A 17,625-nucleotide genomic window follows, 5' to 3' on the forward strand; every position below is an offset into this window, starting at 1 on the left:
ATGCATCTTAGTTTTGAGGGAGGAAAATAGGGAAAAGAATCTGCTTACCAGGTATTCATCTTGCTAGCATCCTTAGCCTGGTCAGCTTCAGCACATTATTTTATCCAAAGACCCTTTATTCTGAGAGAGTAACAGTGAAAGAGCTGGGAACATCATTAGCACCTGGAAAGAAACAGTCTGAGCAAGTAAAGCAATGGAAAAAAGCCTGCAAAGACTTAGGCCTTGGAAAACATTCTTCTTTGCAGAGAGTAACAATGAAAGAGCTTGCAAGCCGGTAAGAGCTGGAAACATTGTTAGCACCTGGTTTGGGCTGGAAAGAAACTTACTCAGAGCAACTTTAGAGTAATGAAACAAACCCTGCAAAGACTTAGGGCTTGGAAAATATTCTTCACAGAGAGAAACAATGAAAGAGCCTACAAGGTAAGAGCTGGGAAGATAGTAAGCAGCTAGTTATGGCGGGGGAGGGGGAAAGCTACATTCAGAGCACCCAAATTATCAGCCTCTTTTAGGGAGGAAAAAGATACGTCTTATACACCGAAAAATACGGCACTCAGATTCAGTGTATCTGGAAAAATGAGATAATTCTTCCAGCTCTCACTGGAATAATAGATTACACTTATAAAAAATGATTAATTGGATCTGTTTGCCACCTATTACTAAATTCAAGACAAGTAAGTTAGGATTTGACCTATTTATTATAAGAATCTAATACGGGATGGTTAAATTTGGTTTCACTGTATTGTTAAGTGAAAAAGTGAAGAAACCATTAATACAAAAAATCTACTCTTGCTTGTAGATCATGAGTGGCATCCTGTAAACCAGTGTTTCCCAACCTTTTTTGAGCCGCGGCACATTATTCATATTTTCAAAATCCTGGGGAACACTGAAAGGGGGGGGGGGGGCTAAAGAAAAGTTTGGACAAAATAACCCTCTCTCTTCCTCCCTTTCGCTCTATTTCTCCCTCTTTCTCTCTTTTCCTTCCTTCCCTTCTTTCTCTCTCTCCATCCCTCTTTCTTTCTTCCTTCCTCTTTTTTGCTCTCTTTCTCTCTCCCTCCTTCCCTTCCTCTGTCTTTCTCTCTCCCTTGCTCTCTCTCTATCTCTGTCTCTCTTGCTATCTCTTTCTTGCTTTTTTCTCTCTCTCTTGCTCTCTCTCTCTCTTTCACTGTCTTGCTATATGTCTCTTTCTTTCTCTTTGCCTCTCTTGCTATCTCTCTTTCTTTCTCTCTCTCTCTTTCTCTCTCTCTGTCTCTCTTGCTATGTCTTTCTTTCTCTTTCTCTCTCTCTGTGCCTCTCTTGCTAAGTCTCTCTTTTTCTCTTGCTATGTCTCTCTTTCTTTTTCTCTCTCTCTGCCTCTCTTGCTATGTCTCTCTTTCTCTTTCTCTATCTCTCTTTCTCTGCCTCTCTTTCTTGCTCTGTCTCTCTTTCTCTGCCTCTCTTGCTATGTCTCTCTTTCTCTCTCTCTCTGCCTCTCTTATATGTCTCTCTTTCTCTCTCTCTCTCTCAGCTGACTGCAAGCGGGAGCCCTGATGGCGGCAGCTGGACACCGTATATGCCAGGCCCACAGCGCCAGCATGTACGACGTCCAGCAGCACATCCAACCGCCACCGTCAGGGCTCCCGCTTGCAGTCAGCTGAGAGAGAGAGAGAGAGCGCTCCCTCTCACCGCCGCCATCTCCCCGCGACTGCCTGCGGCCGCCCCCCCCCCCCACTCCCATTGGCGGGGCGCTGCCGGTACTTCCGTCGTGGGGCTCCCGCTCGCAGCTGTCAACCAGCTCCTGCTCGATGCCGCGGTTTTCGGCGCTCTCCTGCTGGGCCCCAAAGAAGGAAGGCGGGAAAAAGGTGCGAAGAATGGAGCTCTCCTTCTTCCTGCCTTCCTTCTTTGGGGCCCAGCAGGAGAGCGCCGAAAACCGCGGCATCGAGCAGGAGCCGGTTGACAGCTGCAAGCGGGAGCCCCAGGACGGAAGTACTGGCAGCGCCCCGCCCAGCTGGAGCTTGGCGGCACACCTGGCCATGTCTCGCGGCACACTAGTGTGCCGCGGCACACCGGTTGGGAAACGCTGCTGTAAACAATATAAGCACATTGATGACTAGTGATTGCAATTAGAGCTTCACCTATGTTTTTATTTGGTTTATCATATGCGCTGGGAACATCCTGTAATGTGATGTCCCTTTAAACTAGTTTTTATTAGCCCAAATTGTACCTCCTTTATTAAAAATTAATGCATAGCAAAAATGTTCCAGTTAAATGTGTGGCGATGAACTGATCCATTAGCTGTGGTTAGTAGTGAGTTTGTATTGCAACTCTTGTTTGGGATTAAAATTATAGAAACAGCTAATTTGGCAAATTCTTCACTGTTGATTGAATATTACAATTGCAAACAAATAAAAATAATTATACTGCCTTCTTCAAAATGTTTAGTTTCAACCCTGAAATTAAAAGGCTGAACTGCAAATAGGTACGCAACAAAATTCTGTATAGATAGTGGACTGGCTTACATTTTAATGGCTAAATACTAAAGTGTTCATTCATGGTGATTGTGTTTGTGTATTTGCCTTTATTTATAGATTATGGACTGGTTGTGCCTCCTACTAGATGCTCACTTTACAGTTGTTGTTATGCTGCCAGAAGCAAGAGGGTTGCTTTCAAAACTACACAAGTTTGTTAGAGCCCAAGTAAGTTTTCCTCCATGTTAATACCATAATCACAAGCAGAAATTGATCATAGTTATTGTAGACAATAGTGACACTAGATCTATCTTCACCTTCCTACAGAAAACATGAATCTCTGCTGTTTTTCTCATTCTATATAGATAGTTATTACATGGTTTTCCTGAAGAATGATACATTAAAATGCAAGTTTATTTGTTGATTAAGTCTTTACTTTTACTTTTTAGGTATGTTTTTACTCACAATTGAACAAGATTGAAGGAAGTCTGAAACATATACAGAAAATAAACAACCCAGAAGACAAGGGCTTATATTCCATAGAAGTTATATCGCTTACATGAAATTTGCATACTTCATTAAATTATTATTATGACTCTCTTGTAAAGAACCTTTTATTTTATTTCAGAGAAATACATTTCTCACTCTGATGAACATTTATCCTGTCCCTGTTAAATCATGTTAATCATCTTATCTGAATGCTACAGATATATATTAATTTGGCCTTTCTTAAAATATACCAAATGATGTTATAGGGCAGTGATGGCGAGCCTATGGCACGGGTGCCACAGGTGGCATACGGAGCCATATCTGCTGGCACACAGCCGTTGCCCTAGCTCAGCTCCAACATGCATGTGTGTGCCAACCAGCTGATTTTTTTTGCTCACACAGAGGCTCTGGGAGGGTGTTTTTTGCTTCCAGAGTGTCTCTGGGGGATGGGGGAGAGCATTTTTACTCTCTCCTGGCTCCAGGGAAGCCTTTGGAGCCTGGGGAGAACAAAAAACAGGCTTACTGGGCCCACTAGAAGTTGGAAAACAGGCCATTTCTGGCCTACAGGAAACGGGAGAAGCTGTTTTCACTCTCCCCAGGCATTGAATTATGGATATGGGCACTCACGCATGCGCAATAGGGTGCGCATACATTCTTGGCACCCAAGGGAAAAAAAGGTTCACCGTCACTATTATAGGGGAAATATAGTGTCCCTAGAATGATGTTTTACAAGTTACATTTCTAGTTCCCCATGGCATAATTCTGAGAAACTTTTAAACAACCCTACTTCACAATTCTACATCAGTATAATGAAAACTTATTAAATTGATAGTGACCAACAGGAATGTGTTGGGCTTTGGATCCCAAACCAAAAAGGGATTTATGAGCAGTTGGTACTTCCATAAATCAGATGCATATTTTCCTGGATCATAGGGTTGGCAAGCAACTCCAGGATAAGATGCAGCTTCTTAAGGAGAAAGAATGTGGAGTGTGCATCTGAGCTTGCTCTAGGACAACCTTTTAGCTTTATACCTGAAATGCACTAAGAACTTGTGGCAGGAGTTCAAATTTCTATAGTTAACCTTGTCTTTAAAATTCTACAAAAATCTAAAAAAGATGGCTTTTATAAACTCACTTGCACCCAAGCTGGACTTGGAAAGAATAAGCATAGTAACAAACTTAATTATCTAAATTTATCTCCTTACATCTTGAAAATAGAGACACATAAAAGAAGAACCCTCAGAGCAAGTCAAAAGAAGTCATAACTTAATTTTACAAGTTCAATTTCTTAAGATAGAGACTGGAATGCTTTACCTCCAACTGATAGTTGGGAAAGTCTAAAGGGGAATAATGTATAGCGAAGATCAAAACAGTCTTGTCTATTAGCAGGCATTCATCATTAGACTGGTTTACCCTCCCCTAGGTTTCAGAGAAAAATGTGAGAAATAGTTCAAAAGATATAATTGCTTTCCCCAATAGACAAAAGGAACAGATTTAGTCATTCAATCAATGAAATAATTGGTTTCAATCTGGGCAATCATATTCACAAATTTCATCAAAACTACAATTTGTCCAAATCCAACCCCAAATCCAGAACAGAAAACACCCGTGCTTCTTCCAAAGGCAACTGGATTTTCGGGGTGGGGTTGAAGATGTTTGACTTCTCATCCAAAAAGCTTATTAAACTCTTCAGAAGCTGCTTGGATGAAAAGTAAAATGTCTTCAAAGAAAAAAGTTGATTTGTCTCTTGAACAAGTACCTTTAGCACAACCATGACCTGGCTGACTGAGAATCTCCATTAGCAGAATGACTCAGTGGAAACTAGATGACCCTCATAGCTCCTTCAGTTTTTCTATTTGATAAAGCCGGAACAAATTTCAGCCATTGAAATTTACCCAGAATCATTTATCTCCTATTATTAATTAAATTTACATGCTGCCTGACTTCCAGTGATTATTAGTAGTGTTGTTCTAGAAGCCTTAACTTAAACTTAACTTAAAGTGTCATCTTCTAATTAAGGAAGGTTCATAAATAAATTTGCAGATGGGACTGGCATGGAGTGCTATTTTATCTATGCAAGACCTTTCTCCAGTACAGTATTAGGGTCTCCAGTAAGTAAAGTAAGTAACCAGGAATAAGAAAAATAGAATAGAATTTTATTGGCAAAGTGTGATTGGACACACAAGGAATATGTCTTGGTGCATATGCTCTCATCATACATAAAATAAAATATACATTTCTCAAGAATCATGTGGTACAACACTTAAAGATTATCATGGGGTCAAATAAGCAATGAAGAAGCAATATTAATAAAAATCTTAGGATATAAGCAACAAGTTACAGTCATACAGTCAACATGGGAGGAAATGGGTGAAAGGAATGATGAGAAAAACTAGTAGAATAGAAGTGCAGATTTAGTAGAAAGTCTATCCCATGGTATGAACATTCTACTCTGCTCTTGTAAAAATGAAATACTGTCCCAATTTGGAAAATGATCAGTGCCAACATTAAGTTCGTAATGGCTGAACTACTAGGGTTGCTTGAATTAAAACTTGAGGGCCACTTTTGTCTAATGGTTAAGGTACTACTTAGAAACCAGGAGACTGAGTCTTCCATTCCAATTTTAGATACATAAGTCAGCTAAGTCACTTTAGACCAATCCTTCGGAGCCCAACTTGTTACACAAGGTTTTTGCTGGGAAAATAGGAGGAAGGAGTACTAGTATGTTTGCTGCCTTGAAATTTATGAAAACAATATAGATGGGATATGTACATGTAAATAAATAAAGGCTCTTGCACATTTCTCAAGAAGAAATGATGAAAAAGATTCTAGGTTTTTTTAACCACTCAAAAATGACTAGAAATCTTAGTTTTTCCATTTGTATAGCAACAACAATTCTGTGTGTAGCCTTTTTGTCTTTGACAATGTTCAACAAAACCAAATTGAAAGGGTCAAAACTTTAATGTTGACCACCCAAACTTATGACATTTTGGTTTTTTTTCAATTTTTTTTTATTTTTTTCCACATTCAACATATAACTTCATATACCTTCAATATGTCATTGTTCAAATACAATAGACTAACTCACATTTCAAATTGCTGTATATTATTTCATCTATATCCATCTTCACTTACCTCTTTATGTCATGCAGCTATTCCATCTCTACTACCTACCATATTTTCCAGAGTACAGTATTTTTCACTTAGATTTAGAGGTGGATAACAAGGGGAAAAGTATTCTGAACCAAAAATGTAGTAATATATTATTTTATAAAATACTAGTATAGCAGAGTACTTTTTCAAACATGTATACTTTTTACCATATATAATTTTACAAACTTCAAACTTGACAGCTTTAACACTTGTGGACTTCAATTCCCAGAATTCCTCCTCTAGTCATGCTAGCTCAGGAATTGGAGTTGAAGTCCCCAAGCCTTAAACTTGCCAAGTTTGAAGACCCTTGCACCCCTAATTCAGGGATCTTCAAACTTGACAGTTTTAAGACTAGTGGAATTCAACTCCCAGAATTCCTCCTCCAGTCATGCTAGATGGGATAATTAGAAGGCAAAAACAACCCTATTTTCACCTGTTTTTCCACAAAAATTGGGTGGGCAAAGGGCCTGGGAAGCCTGCAGGGAGCTCCTGGATACTGGGGGATGGCAAGGACCCCCCCTTTTTTTGAAAAATGTGCTATTTTTCACCCTTTTTTTTGCAAAAATTGTGTGAGCAAAGGGTCTGGGAAGCCTGCAGGGAGCTCTTGGTTGCTGGGGGGTGTAGGCAAACAATATTTTGTTTTAGCCTTAAGAATTTTATAAAATGATGTATAAAATCATTTGTCACTAGGGAAATTGCCTAGAATATATAAAGGTAGTTTGAATCTTTGCTGAAAGAGTGAACACGAGCATTTTACCATTATTGTTAGGTACACAAAAAAGTTAAAATATGTTGGATATGTGTACAACCATAGATCCAGGAGATTTTAAAGTACAGTTGAAATCAGAAACTTTTCTTTGGGAATGATGGATACAAAAGTAGAAAAAAAGTCCCAGAACGCGCTTTTAATATATGATAACCACAGTGAAGCTATTATATGCTCAAAAGTGGTAAGGTGCCCATAACTGAGGAATGGCTGGTGGTGATGGTGGAACTGGCAGAAGTAGCTAAATTATCATATTTGATAGTAAAGGGGGGAAACTATATTTATGACTGACTGGAATACTTTAAACACTATTTGTATGAAACAGAAAACATGAATTCATGTTGTTGTTTGGATGATTAGAAAAAAATGGGTAATAGAAAAAAGGGAGCTTTTTTATAATCATGGAATAAGAGACAATATATTTATTTGATTGATTGATTTCTAGGCCTCCCTTCTGAGCCTCAGAAGGGTGGCTTAGAAATTGTGCTTATATTTACTGAAGGGCAAATTGAAAGCGCATTTCTGTTCCTCTAGTTTTGTTTTTCTGCACTTTTCTTCCTTCCTTCCTTTTTATTTATTTTTTATTAATTTGTGTCAGTTTTTACTTTCTTTGTAAAATCCTTTTTTTTAAAAATTCGCAAAATGGGTTCTTCCCAGTGGGCAGGTATAGAAAGACAAGTAGGTTACTGATGGCTCCCTAACATCAAATAGTTTGATACAGGAAGTAGTAGCTACCAGGATGAAAGTTGGTCTTCTAAATTTGGAATATGTAAAACACTTCCAAGTGCATTATGGCTTGGTTTGAGGTTCGGATTTTTCTCCTTCATCTCATCCCTTTCTTCTTGTATTCTTTCCTTCCCTTCTTCTTCCTCCTACTCCCCTATGACAAAAGTAATGGGCCAGGAAGGCATAGCATAATTTCGTCACTGCATTTCCAATGCCACCTCTTGAAACCAGACTGATTCTTTCTGATCCCTCCTACAAAGTTTCCTTCCACGCACATATATATAACCTTGCTGGAAGAACCCAGTCAGAATAAGAGCGGGAAGAGACCTTGGGAGGTCTTGTAGCCCAACCCCTCTCTGCTCAAGCTGTAGTACATCCTGGCCTATATCATTTCAAACGAATGGCTGGCCAGCCTCTTCTTTAAAAACCTCCAGGGATGAAGAAGCCCCCACAATTTCTGAAGGCAAGCGGTTCCACTTGTAGTATTCGACAATGGCTGTGAATCTGAAGCATTTTCAGGAAGTAAATACGGAGCAACAACCGGGGCTTGAAAACTCTCTTCGGCGTTATCAGAAGCGGCGGTGCCCCATTGAGGGCGAGAGCGACATACAGACGAGCGGCGAGAAAGGGCCTCTCCCTTACGGAGGGTTAACAGGTGTCTGAGGTGATTTGTGAGACGGGGATGCCGCTTCCCGAGAGGATGGAAGCGAGGCTTCAACCGTCGCTCGCTCCCCATCAAAGATGGCTGGGAAGCCGAGCGAAGGCGGCCGTCGTAGATAGTTCTCGGGCGCCCCCCGGTGGCCAAGGCCAGCCTGGAAAGCCCGGTCACGTGAGGCGCTCTGGGCCTGCCGCCGCCGCCGCTTCCCCCAGTCAGAGCGGAGCGATCCGAGGCAGAGACGAAGAAACAAGATGGCGGCCGGTGGCGATCCGGAGCGGGACGCCGGCGATTCGAATTGAGCCTTCGGCCCTCGCAAGTCGGTGGCGCCCCCTCCCTCCCTCCCCTCAGCTCCGACCGCGGGGAGGAGGAGGCGGCTCCCGGCAGCCTCCCGCCGGGATCCGAGTGCCCTCGCCCCCCTCGCTTCTTCTCCTCCCTCCCTCCCCCCCTTCGGCTAGCGCCCAGCGATGCGGGGCCGGCGAGGCAGGCCGCCCAAACATCAGCAGCCTCCGGCGACCCCCGCTCGGGTGAGCACCCCGGTTCCGCCCGCCCCGCCGGGCCCCATTGGGGGCCTGAGGTCCCGATTGCGGGGCAGCAGCCGGGGCAGGTGGGCGGCCTCGGCCCAGGCGGCTGGGGTTGCGGGGCCCAGACCGAGAGGGTCCGGAGCTGGCCAGGCCGCCACCGCCTCCTCCTCCTCCAGGGGGGGCGGCAGGAGGAAGGGAAGCGGCGGCAGCAGCAGCACCCCTGGTGGGGGAGGCAGTAGCGGTAGGGGCCGGGGTAGGGATGGAGCGGCGGCGACGACGGCGGCGGCGCGGGGAGGAGGAGGCGGTGGAGTCAGCCGTAGCAGCAGCAGCAGCCAAAGCAGGGCGGCCGCCTCGTCCAGGAGGAGCGGCGGCAAAGTAGTGTACGACGATCATGAGAGCGACGAGGAGGAGGAAGAGGAGAGCGTGGGGTCCGACGACGAGGAGGAGGAAGACCGCGAGGCGGAGGAGAAGCCCGACTCCGAGGAAGAGGAGGCGGTCATGGACGACGACGATTCCGATTACCCCGAAGAGATGGAGGACGAGGATGATGCCAGCTATTGCACTGAGAGCAGCTTCAGGAGCCACAGCACCTACAGCAGCACCCCAGGTAAGGGGGGGGGGGGCGTCAGCAAGGGAGTCGTGGATCGGGGTCCTTGGGTGGGTGGGGGGTCTTGGGGAGGGTCGATCCTTGGAGGGGGGCGTCGCTCCGCTGGTCCGGCACCGGGCTTGGGGCTGGTTGGGGTGCCAGAAGGGGGAGGGGGCAATTGCATACAGACGGCGGAGAAAGAGAGAGTCGGAAGGGACTTTTTCGGAGGAAAAGGAAAAAAAAGCCAACAACAGGGCGGCGGATGCCTGAAATGCAACAATGCCAGAGCTGCAAAGGAAACGGAGGAAAGGGGTGGGGAGGGGGAGAGCTCATCCTGTTGTACTTGGGGAAAGGTGGCGTTTGTAAGTAAATATTGGCAGGAGTAGGATTTCTTGGGAAAGGGGCCGAGGGGCTCTGGTCTCTCCCGCAGACGGTCCAGGGGAGTTGTAGCAAGGCAAGATGCGTTGGATCCTGAATGTTGGGTGGGGGATGGGGAGGGAAGTGTGTGGTTTAGTGTGGGAGCCTGCATACTTTAATTCAAATTAAAATGGGCATCTTCGTTTTGGAGGTTGGATGGCTATTTTTAATTTTTAATAGCTTTCTGATGGCTAAGGGCGCTGAAACTGTTGCTTATTTTGGCCTTTTCTGTACTGTGTTTTTGCTAAATTGATAATCGTTAGAGCTCATTTTTCCGCCCTTAATATACCCATGTTTATGCTTATATAATTTAAATTATAATAATTTATTTAACTAATATTGGTTGTATTTTATTTCTAATAGGTATTAATAGAGTGCAAGTTGTATAAAGCATTGTTTTATACAGTGCCACACTTGACTTTAAGTGAATCTTAAATTAAGTTGCATTGAACTTAAACTTCTGTATTCAAACAAAATGTTATTAGGTGAGATTACATAGACTTGATTTAATGTTTGTTTCTGTTTCTAAATTAACATAACTAGATAAGTTGAAAGTACAAATTTTAGTTCAAGAGAAACAATATGTGATTTGCCAAAATATAATTTATTGGGGTTGTGATTAAATGGACATTTATGCCGTATCATGTCAAGGATTTTTTAATAGTTCTAGTTTTTAATGTATAGGTGCAATGATGGTACAATAGATATATTTGGGGTCTTCTAAATACCTACATTAGTCTATTCCATCCTAACATCCTTCATTTAGATCAGTGTTTCCCAACCGTGGCAACTTGAAGATATCTGGACTTCAACTCCCAGAATTCCCCAGCCAGCATTCGCTGGCTGGGGAATTCTGGGAATTGAAGTCCAATTATCTTCAAGTTGCCAAGGTTGGGAAACGCTGATTTAGATTATTATTTTGCAATTCTTGTAAATCACAAGAAGGATTTTGATGGTTGAGGAGTAAGGGGATTATGTACATTTGAAGAGTACCATATTGCCCTCCCTCCAAATACATTGAGCTAATTTTAAAAAAAAAGTTATAAAACAAACTTCCTTCGCTTCACAGATCAGAATACAAAAATATAAAGCTTTGTTAATCCATATGTTTTTACCAGCTCAGCGTTTACTGATCTCTCTTTGTTTTGATTCTTCAGTGACAAGGGAAATATTTTATACAATTCAGTGTTTAACTAGAATGTTTGAATTAAATTTGTCCAAGAAAACATTGATAATTATGCTTCTCCAGGCAAGCAAATAACAAAGCTGTTTACCCATGCTGCCAACATGGAATGCATTTTTTAATTATATGCACTTATGATTTTGATTGAATTTTAGCATGTATTTAATACTTCAGAGCTGCATCTAGTTTGTGTAAACTATTATTTATAGTACACTAATTGTGTAACTATATTGTATGTAAGATTATTTTTAAAGAATAAAAAGTAAAGATTCTTGTCAATATAATATTGTATCAAACTTTTATATTGCCTGGCTCTCAGTGACTAATAACAGATAGAGTAATCAGTTTTATTTTATAGATATATTTTACCATATTTTCTTATTGTTTTAAGTACCAGTGATAATAAAGTTTGGTAGCTTATAAAGAATGTGCATAACCAAAATCTCATTGACCACAGCAGTGTGCTAGTTGCAAATTTTATTTCTACCTGTTGTCCTGTATTGTTCACATATATGCAACATTACAGTGGCTCAGTGCTTCTCAATTATTTCCAATTATAATTATTAATTAGTTACGCCTTCCCTAGGAAGAAGTAAACATTTCACGCCCCTCCAACTGTAAATAGACTGTAAATAGACCACACAATGCACCCCACCACGAGACACACATCCTACCTGACCAGTACCAGTACTTCTGTCACATTCCTCGGCGTTATGTCCAGGGCAGCCTGTTACAAAACAAAACGTCTTGCAAGTTCAATATGTTTGATTGAACTCGCAAGACGTTTTCTCTTAGAACAGCCTGTCCTGGACACAATGCCGAGGAACGTGACGGAGGTACCAATACAAGTGTGTATGACCCTGTGGTAAACTCCCCCCCAATTCGCCAGGGTCATGTGCCCCCCTCCCCCCCTGTGGTATCACTTGGTGCCCCCTGGGGAGGCACCCCACAATTTGAAAAGCACTGCTGTAGCTTAATACAGTGATCCCCCGATCATTGCGAAGGTTCCGTTCCAGGACCCCTAGCAATGATCGGGTTTTCGCAAAGTAGCGCTGCGGAAGTAAAAACACCATCTGCGCATGCGCAGATGATGTTTTTACTTCCGCCGCAGCAGCGAGGACCCGAAGATTGGGGTTTCCCCACCGCCCACGCAAACTCCTCGCTGCCGCTCGCCCCGCCCACGCCGTTCGCTCGCGCCGCTTCCCAGCTGAGTCCTGAAGCCAATTCGCTTCAGGACTCAGCTGGGAAGCGGTGTGAGCGAGCGGCGTGGGCGGGCGAAGGGCGAGCGGGCAGGCAGGCGGCGGACAAGCCGTTCGCTCGCGCCGCTTCCCAGCTGAGTCCTGAAGCCAATTCGCTTCAGGACTCAGCTGGGAAGCGGCGCGAGCGAACGGCGTGGGCGGGCGAAGGGCGGGCAAGCGGCAGCGAGGAGTTTGCGTGGGCGGTGGGGAAACTCCTCGCTGATGCCCGCCGCTCGCCCTCCCGCCAGCAAGAGGTGGAAGACCCAGGGAAGCCGCCCAGCAGCTGATCTGCCCGGCGCCATCTACGCATGCGTGGCCATAAAAAAGGGCGCGCATGCGCAGATGGTGTTTTGACTTCCGGGTTGAAAAATCGCGATTTAGCCCGTTCGCAATGATCGGGATCGCGATACCCGGGGGATCACTGTATGCAGTTTTTAAAAAATGTTTTCTTAAAATGCTAAAGAACAAAATATTTCTAGAAAATACTTTTATTTTGAGCCAAGTATGTTTTTTTTACTTAATATATTTTTGTCCTGCATTTGCTTTTGGTCAACTCTACTTAATGTATAATTTAGCATAGAAATGTGCAAATTTTTGCTATCCTGATATGTTCAATCTACAGCCACCGTACCTCACAATTTAAAGGAATTTACTTCCCAATATGGTCCCAAAACTAGCATATTTCACAAATCAGAGATTTAGCATTGCCTGGATAGGGTTCAAAATTCTCAGGAGTATTCTGGAATGTTTGCTTCTGAATTGCTAAATTTTGCATATCCCTAATTTAAAGCAATAAGCATATGATAATTATTCATATCTCTTCTTAATTGTGCTATAACTTGTGGGTCAGTATTTTTCTTTCAATTATCACTTGCAGAAAAGTGTCCTTCCAGCTACCCTTTGGAAGTAAATGAAAAGCATGAACGGTGAAATCCCATGCTTTGGTTCCATCAGCTTCCCTTCTCTTCACCTAGATGTTGATGTACAGCCTAACAATCCGCTGTGAAGGAGTATAAAAAGCTTATAAAGGCTTAGCAGATTTATAAGGAAAGGAATTTCATAATTTGAAGCCATTGATGTAGAATATTAATAAAAGTTGTCATTTTTGGGATGGTGCTTAGTAATGAGACAGAAGAAGCAACAATTCCCTATCCGTTCAATTGAAAAGCCATCTTTCAACCAAACTAATTTTAATAATCATAGATTTGTATCCTTTATTTCATATTTAGAGAAGAGAGATAGTGTTAGTGTAATTCCAGAAGACCTTTTAGAGGAAACCTGAGTATTATGACCTATAGTTTGGTTTCTCGTCAGACCTTATCTTCAGTCTTAAAAGCATTATGACCCATATGTGATAAGGAGTAGCTCTTAAGTGTCCTAATAAACTATATTTTACCAAGAGAGACATACATATAGTTGTGGTAGTACTCTCAGACCATTCAAGGACTTTTGATATCATTGACCATAGTACCTTTGTTAGCATTTGGGTGCTGTTCTTCTCTTGGTCATGATCATTAAGAAACATCTGCTCAACCTTTAAGGAATTTTAGGTTAGAGATTGAAGTTGCCCAACATGGTTTGAAAGAAAGCACCTTCAAGTAAAACTCTCTAGAGATAAAACACCCCAAAAGTTTATAGATGTTACTTTAGAGAAGAATATTTGATTTCAATGAATGACCAGTTTGTTGATCTTGTTATTGAAAGAGGAAAAAAGAAAACTCGGAAGACTATATATAAATCATATTAAAAACAACGCAGAGCAAAAGTATAGACTACTAAAAACCATCGTACAATCAATAGCTCCTCTTGAACTTCCCTTTCTTTTTGTATGCTTGATGTTTGCTGTTCTAATCACAGGAGATCTAATGTAGACTTTGTTTGGTCTTCAGCATGCCTTGATTTAACCAATTGCCTCTAATTTTGTGTGGGTTCTCAAACAGGAACAATAAAAATAAGAATTGTGACACTCTGTGTACCATTCCCTACATCAGAGGTTGTCCTTTCATACAAAATCATCAGCCCAGAGTCCCTAAAAGAACGTGTGCCACAGTAGTCCTTTAAAAAATCAACTTTGTAAGTACAAACAGCACCCTCTCAGAACTTAGTTTGCTTTGCTTGGATTGAGACATTAGTGAAATCAATTTTGACAGGATTTGACTACTGAGATGAAGAATAGGTGAATGCAAGAGTTTTACGATCTGTGGACTTGGCTCGGGAATTCTGGGAGCTGAAGTCCACAGGTCATAAAGAGGCTATGGTTGCTCACCCCCTGAGTTAAGTAATCCCTTTGATATGAAACTAATTGCTGTTGTTATAAGTTTTGTTAGGAAGGGAGTCATATAGTCATTTTAGCAAGTCAAGGTATCACAGAATTTGAGAATCTCTGAATTAAACTTAATCTGTCAATTGTGCTTGTGAAAGGCCAGGAAGACATGGCTTTTTACTCTGACACTGAGACAGAGAGAGATTATTTGGGTTGGGGAAACCCAAGGGGATGACCGAGGTACCAGATTTTGGTTATGTTTTATGTTTTGTATAGTTGTGAGTTTTTATCCTGAGTTGCCCATTTTACAATGGGCACACATACAAAATAAAAGTACTGTAATGGGAAAGATGTGAAAGTCTTTAGGAAAGCATTGAAGAATGCTTCTTATATCCTTGAGGCATATGGTAAAACAGAGGCTGAATAATATTACCGTGTATGGTATATCAAGGAAGTTTATTTCTAGAGGAAGTTTTAGTTGTGGTAAACTGAAAGATGAAGAACCACGTATTTGTAGCACTAACATGTTTGCAAGGGGCTCAAGGTAATACAGAAGCTTCTGCTAACTCTGAATATAGAAGTTTCCCAGCCCAACTCCTGATAGGGTTCTCTATGTACAGTAAGACCTCACCTATCGCTGGTGTTACGTTCCAGACCCGGCCGCGATAGGTGAAATCCGCGATGGGGAATTTATTGACTGATAGTACTTATTTAAGTATTTATATTGTAATTGTTTGGTAAGTTTTCATTGTTTTAAGTGTTTATAAACCCTTCCCACACATTATTTATTTTAGATACAGTATTTAAATACAGTAATTACAATTTTAGATATATATTTTTTGAAAAACCTGCCGATCGAGTTCCGCGGGCTGTTTAAATCTGCCGATCGACTTCCTCAGAAACCCGCGAACCAGCAAAGATCCGCGTATGATTTTTCTCATTAATATTTCTTGAAAACCCGCGATGAAGTGAAGCCGCAGTAGGTGAAGCGTGGTATAGCGAGGGACTACTGTATATACTTCAGATTTGTTGGTTTTACAAAAAAAAATGTTTTCTAATTTTGACCTCCTTTTTGCTAGAGATAGCTAATATTCTTTTCTGGTTGATCTCTACTTGGGTAGCTTTCATATCGAGATTTAACATTTTTTAGTGTTTAGTCCATTTAGGCTTTAAAATACATTTAATTCCCAGAATATTGAGAAACTGTCTTTTCTCCATATGTACATGTTTCAAAGTTAATGAGTGAATAAAAGTTGTCTCATCTCTTTTCTTTTCTTAGCATCACCAGTTAAAATAAATAGTTTTATATTTTTTTAAAAATTGTAAAGGTTACAACTCTACAGTCCTGTGATGGTGAATCTTCCAGAGGACAGGGGGAGGTCATTTCATTTTTCTCAGGCTTCAGGAAAGCCTTCAGAGTCTGTAGATGGCAAAAAATGGGCCCAATGGCCCATTTTTGGGGAGGGTGAAAAATGGCCCAATGGCCCAACCAGAAGTTCATTTCTGAAATTTGGGTGGCCTGTTGGGTCTGTTTTTCGCCATCCACAGTCTCCGGAGGCTTTCCTGAAGCCTGGGGAGAGTGAAAAATGGCCCAACTGGAAGTTCACTTCCGAACTGATCAAACTGATATAGGGCAACGCCTCGCGTGCCACCTGTGGCATGCATGCCATAAGTTCACCATCACTGGTATACAGTATCTTAAAGTAATTAGCATAGATAGGGGAGTTTTTTGCTATTATTTAGATTGCCTATTCTTTACATCTACACTTGTACCCATTATGCTGCTTTCTACTGAGGTAACCAGTAGAAAAGAAGTAAAAAATAATTGCTCAAAAAAATTAAAGAAATGAGATCAGGCAAAGAAGAGAAAATAGCTAAAACTAATGTACACCCCCATATCATTTTATTCTAACAAATCTCCCTTGCTTCCTCTGTGCCTAGCAACTGCTTCATACGTTGCCTTTTGTTCTTCAAAATTCTTGCCTCTTTCATTTGGAGATTCTCAGCTCCATCTCATTTTAGCTTTATGTGTCTTCACCTTCCTCTTGATTTATGCACTTCATATATTTACAATATTTTTCAATTTGACCCTTATTCTCACTATGTGGCCAAACAACTTTAAATAAACCTTTTTCATACCAATCACTTTTTAAAAATCCAGTTTGCATCCATTCACCTGTCATCGCCTTGAAAAAGTGAGCAACAATCACTTCTTAAGTACCCAAAATATCCCATTTAAACTGTAGTTAATTTTGGTTTCTCCTAATATACCCAGCTCTCACTTAGCAGAAGCACAGTCTTATATATAGCCATTTTCTTTATTTGGACAAGCAGACATTCCTTGTGCATGTATCTGTAATTGTCATAAATAATCAAGTGGACACCACACTGCCTTGTCTTACAAGCTTAATGTTGAACTATTTACTAAGCAATGTATTGTTTTTGCACGTACATGGTGTTCTATGAGAGATCATAATTAAAGCTTGTTTGTTTTTGTTTGAACACTTTGCAATATTAGTGCTTTCAGTTGTGAGAATGTTTATACAGTATACTGTTTCTTAAGTACTGGCATGCTGCTTTGCTGTTAAGTGCCATTGTAAAACAAGGATTGTGTAAGTTCAAAGCATTGTGTTTGTATTTTTTTTTGCCATTTTTATATAGAGTGTCCTGAGACCTAAAAATTATGTCAAGGGTTCTTCCACGGTAAAAAATATTGAGAAACATCTATGAATTCTCTAAATCAATACATTTAACATCACCTTTCTTAATGCATGCATATATTTTTAAATCACCTGAAGAACAAAAACTTGGTACATAACCCCTTGTTCTGCAGAAAACTACCATGTACAGCTCAAATTTTTTCCAGTCTCATATTTTGTACCCTTTCATTCAACATTTTGATACCTTCCAAAACTAATCCACCTTAATATTTATTTTTACTCTTGCTATCTTTTGTTTTATATCAAATATTGCCCTGGGTGTTTTCCATTGTCAAGCAACTGCCACTTTGTAGATAAACTACATATGAATTTAACCATTTCTTCACTTATAGACTGCAATTGCAGCTATGCAGTTTGTTGATATTCTCACAGCATTCATAAATGACTACTTACCCAGTTTCCATTTTTGACTGTTCATCTAACATCTACTTAAAACTAAATTAATTGGGAGATTAATTTGT

General features: G+C 41.2%; 2 protein-coding genes across 9 annotated transcripts in view; both read left to right on the forward strand.

Annotated features, from left to right (window-relative positions):
• Window positions 1–3,051, forward strand: part of NOL11 (nucleolar protein 11) — a 32,891-nt gene extending 29,840 nt beyond the window's left edge. The window contains exons 17-18 of the mRNA XM_070740338.1: window positions 2,565–2,672; window positions 2,894–3,051. Of these exons, the coding sequence (XP_070596439.1) occupies window positions 2,565–2,672; window positions 2,894–3,007 (222 nt within the window). The 3' untranslated portion in view covers window positions 3,008–3,051. The remainder of the gene's footprint in view (window positions 1–2,564; window positions 2,673–2,893) is intronic.
• Window positions 3,052–8,609: 5,558 nt separating this feature from the next.
• The window catches only part of BPTF (bromodomain PHD finger transcription factor), a 108,412-nt gene continuing 99,396 nt past the window's right edge, over window positions 8,610–17,625 (forward strand). For all 8 annotated transcript variants that reach the window (XM_070740339.1, XM_070740342.1, XM_070740341.1 and 5 more), the window contains exon 1: window positions 8,610–9,364. In XM_070740339.1, coding sequence (XP_070596440.1) covers window positions 8,701–9,364 — 664 coding nt within the window. In that variant the 5' untranslated portion in view covers window positions 8,610–8,700. The remainder of the gene's footprint in view (window positions 9,365–17,625) is intronic.

Source organism: Erythrolamprus reginae, chromosome 2 (genome assembly GCF_031021105.1).
Source record: "Erythrolamprus reginae isolate rEryReg1 chromosome 2, rEryReg1.hap1, whole genome shotgun sequence".
In the NCBI taxonomy this organism is placed as follows: domain Eukaryota; kingdom Metazoa; phylum Chordata; class Lepidosauria; order Squamata; family Dipsadidae; genus Erythrolamprus; species Erythrolamprus reginae.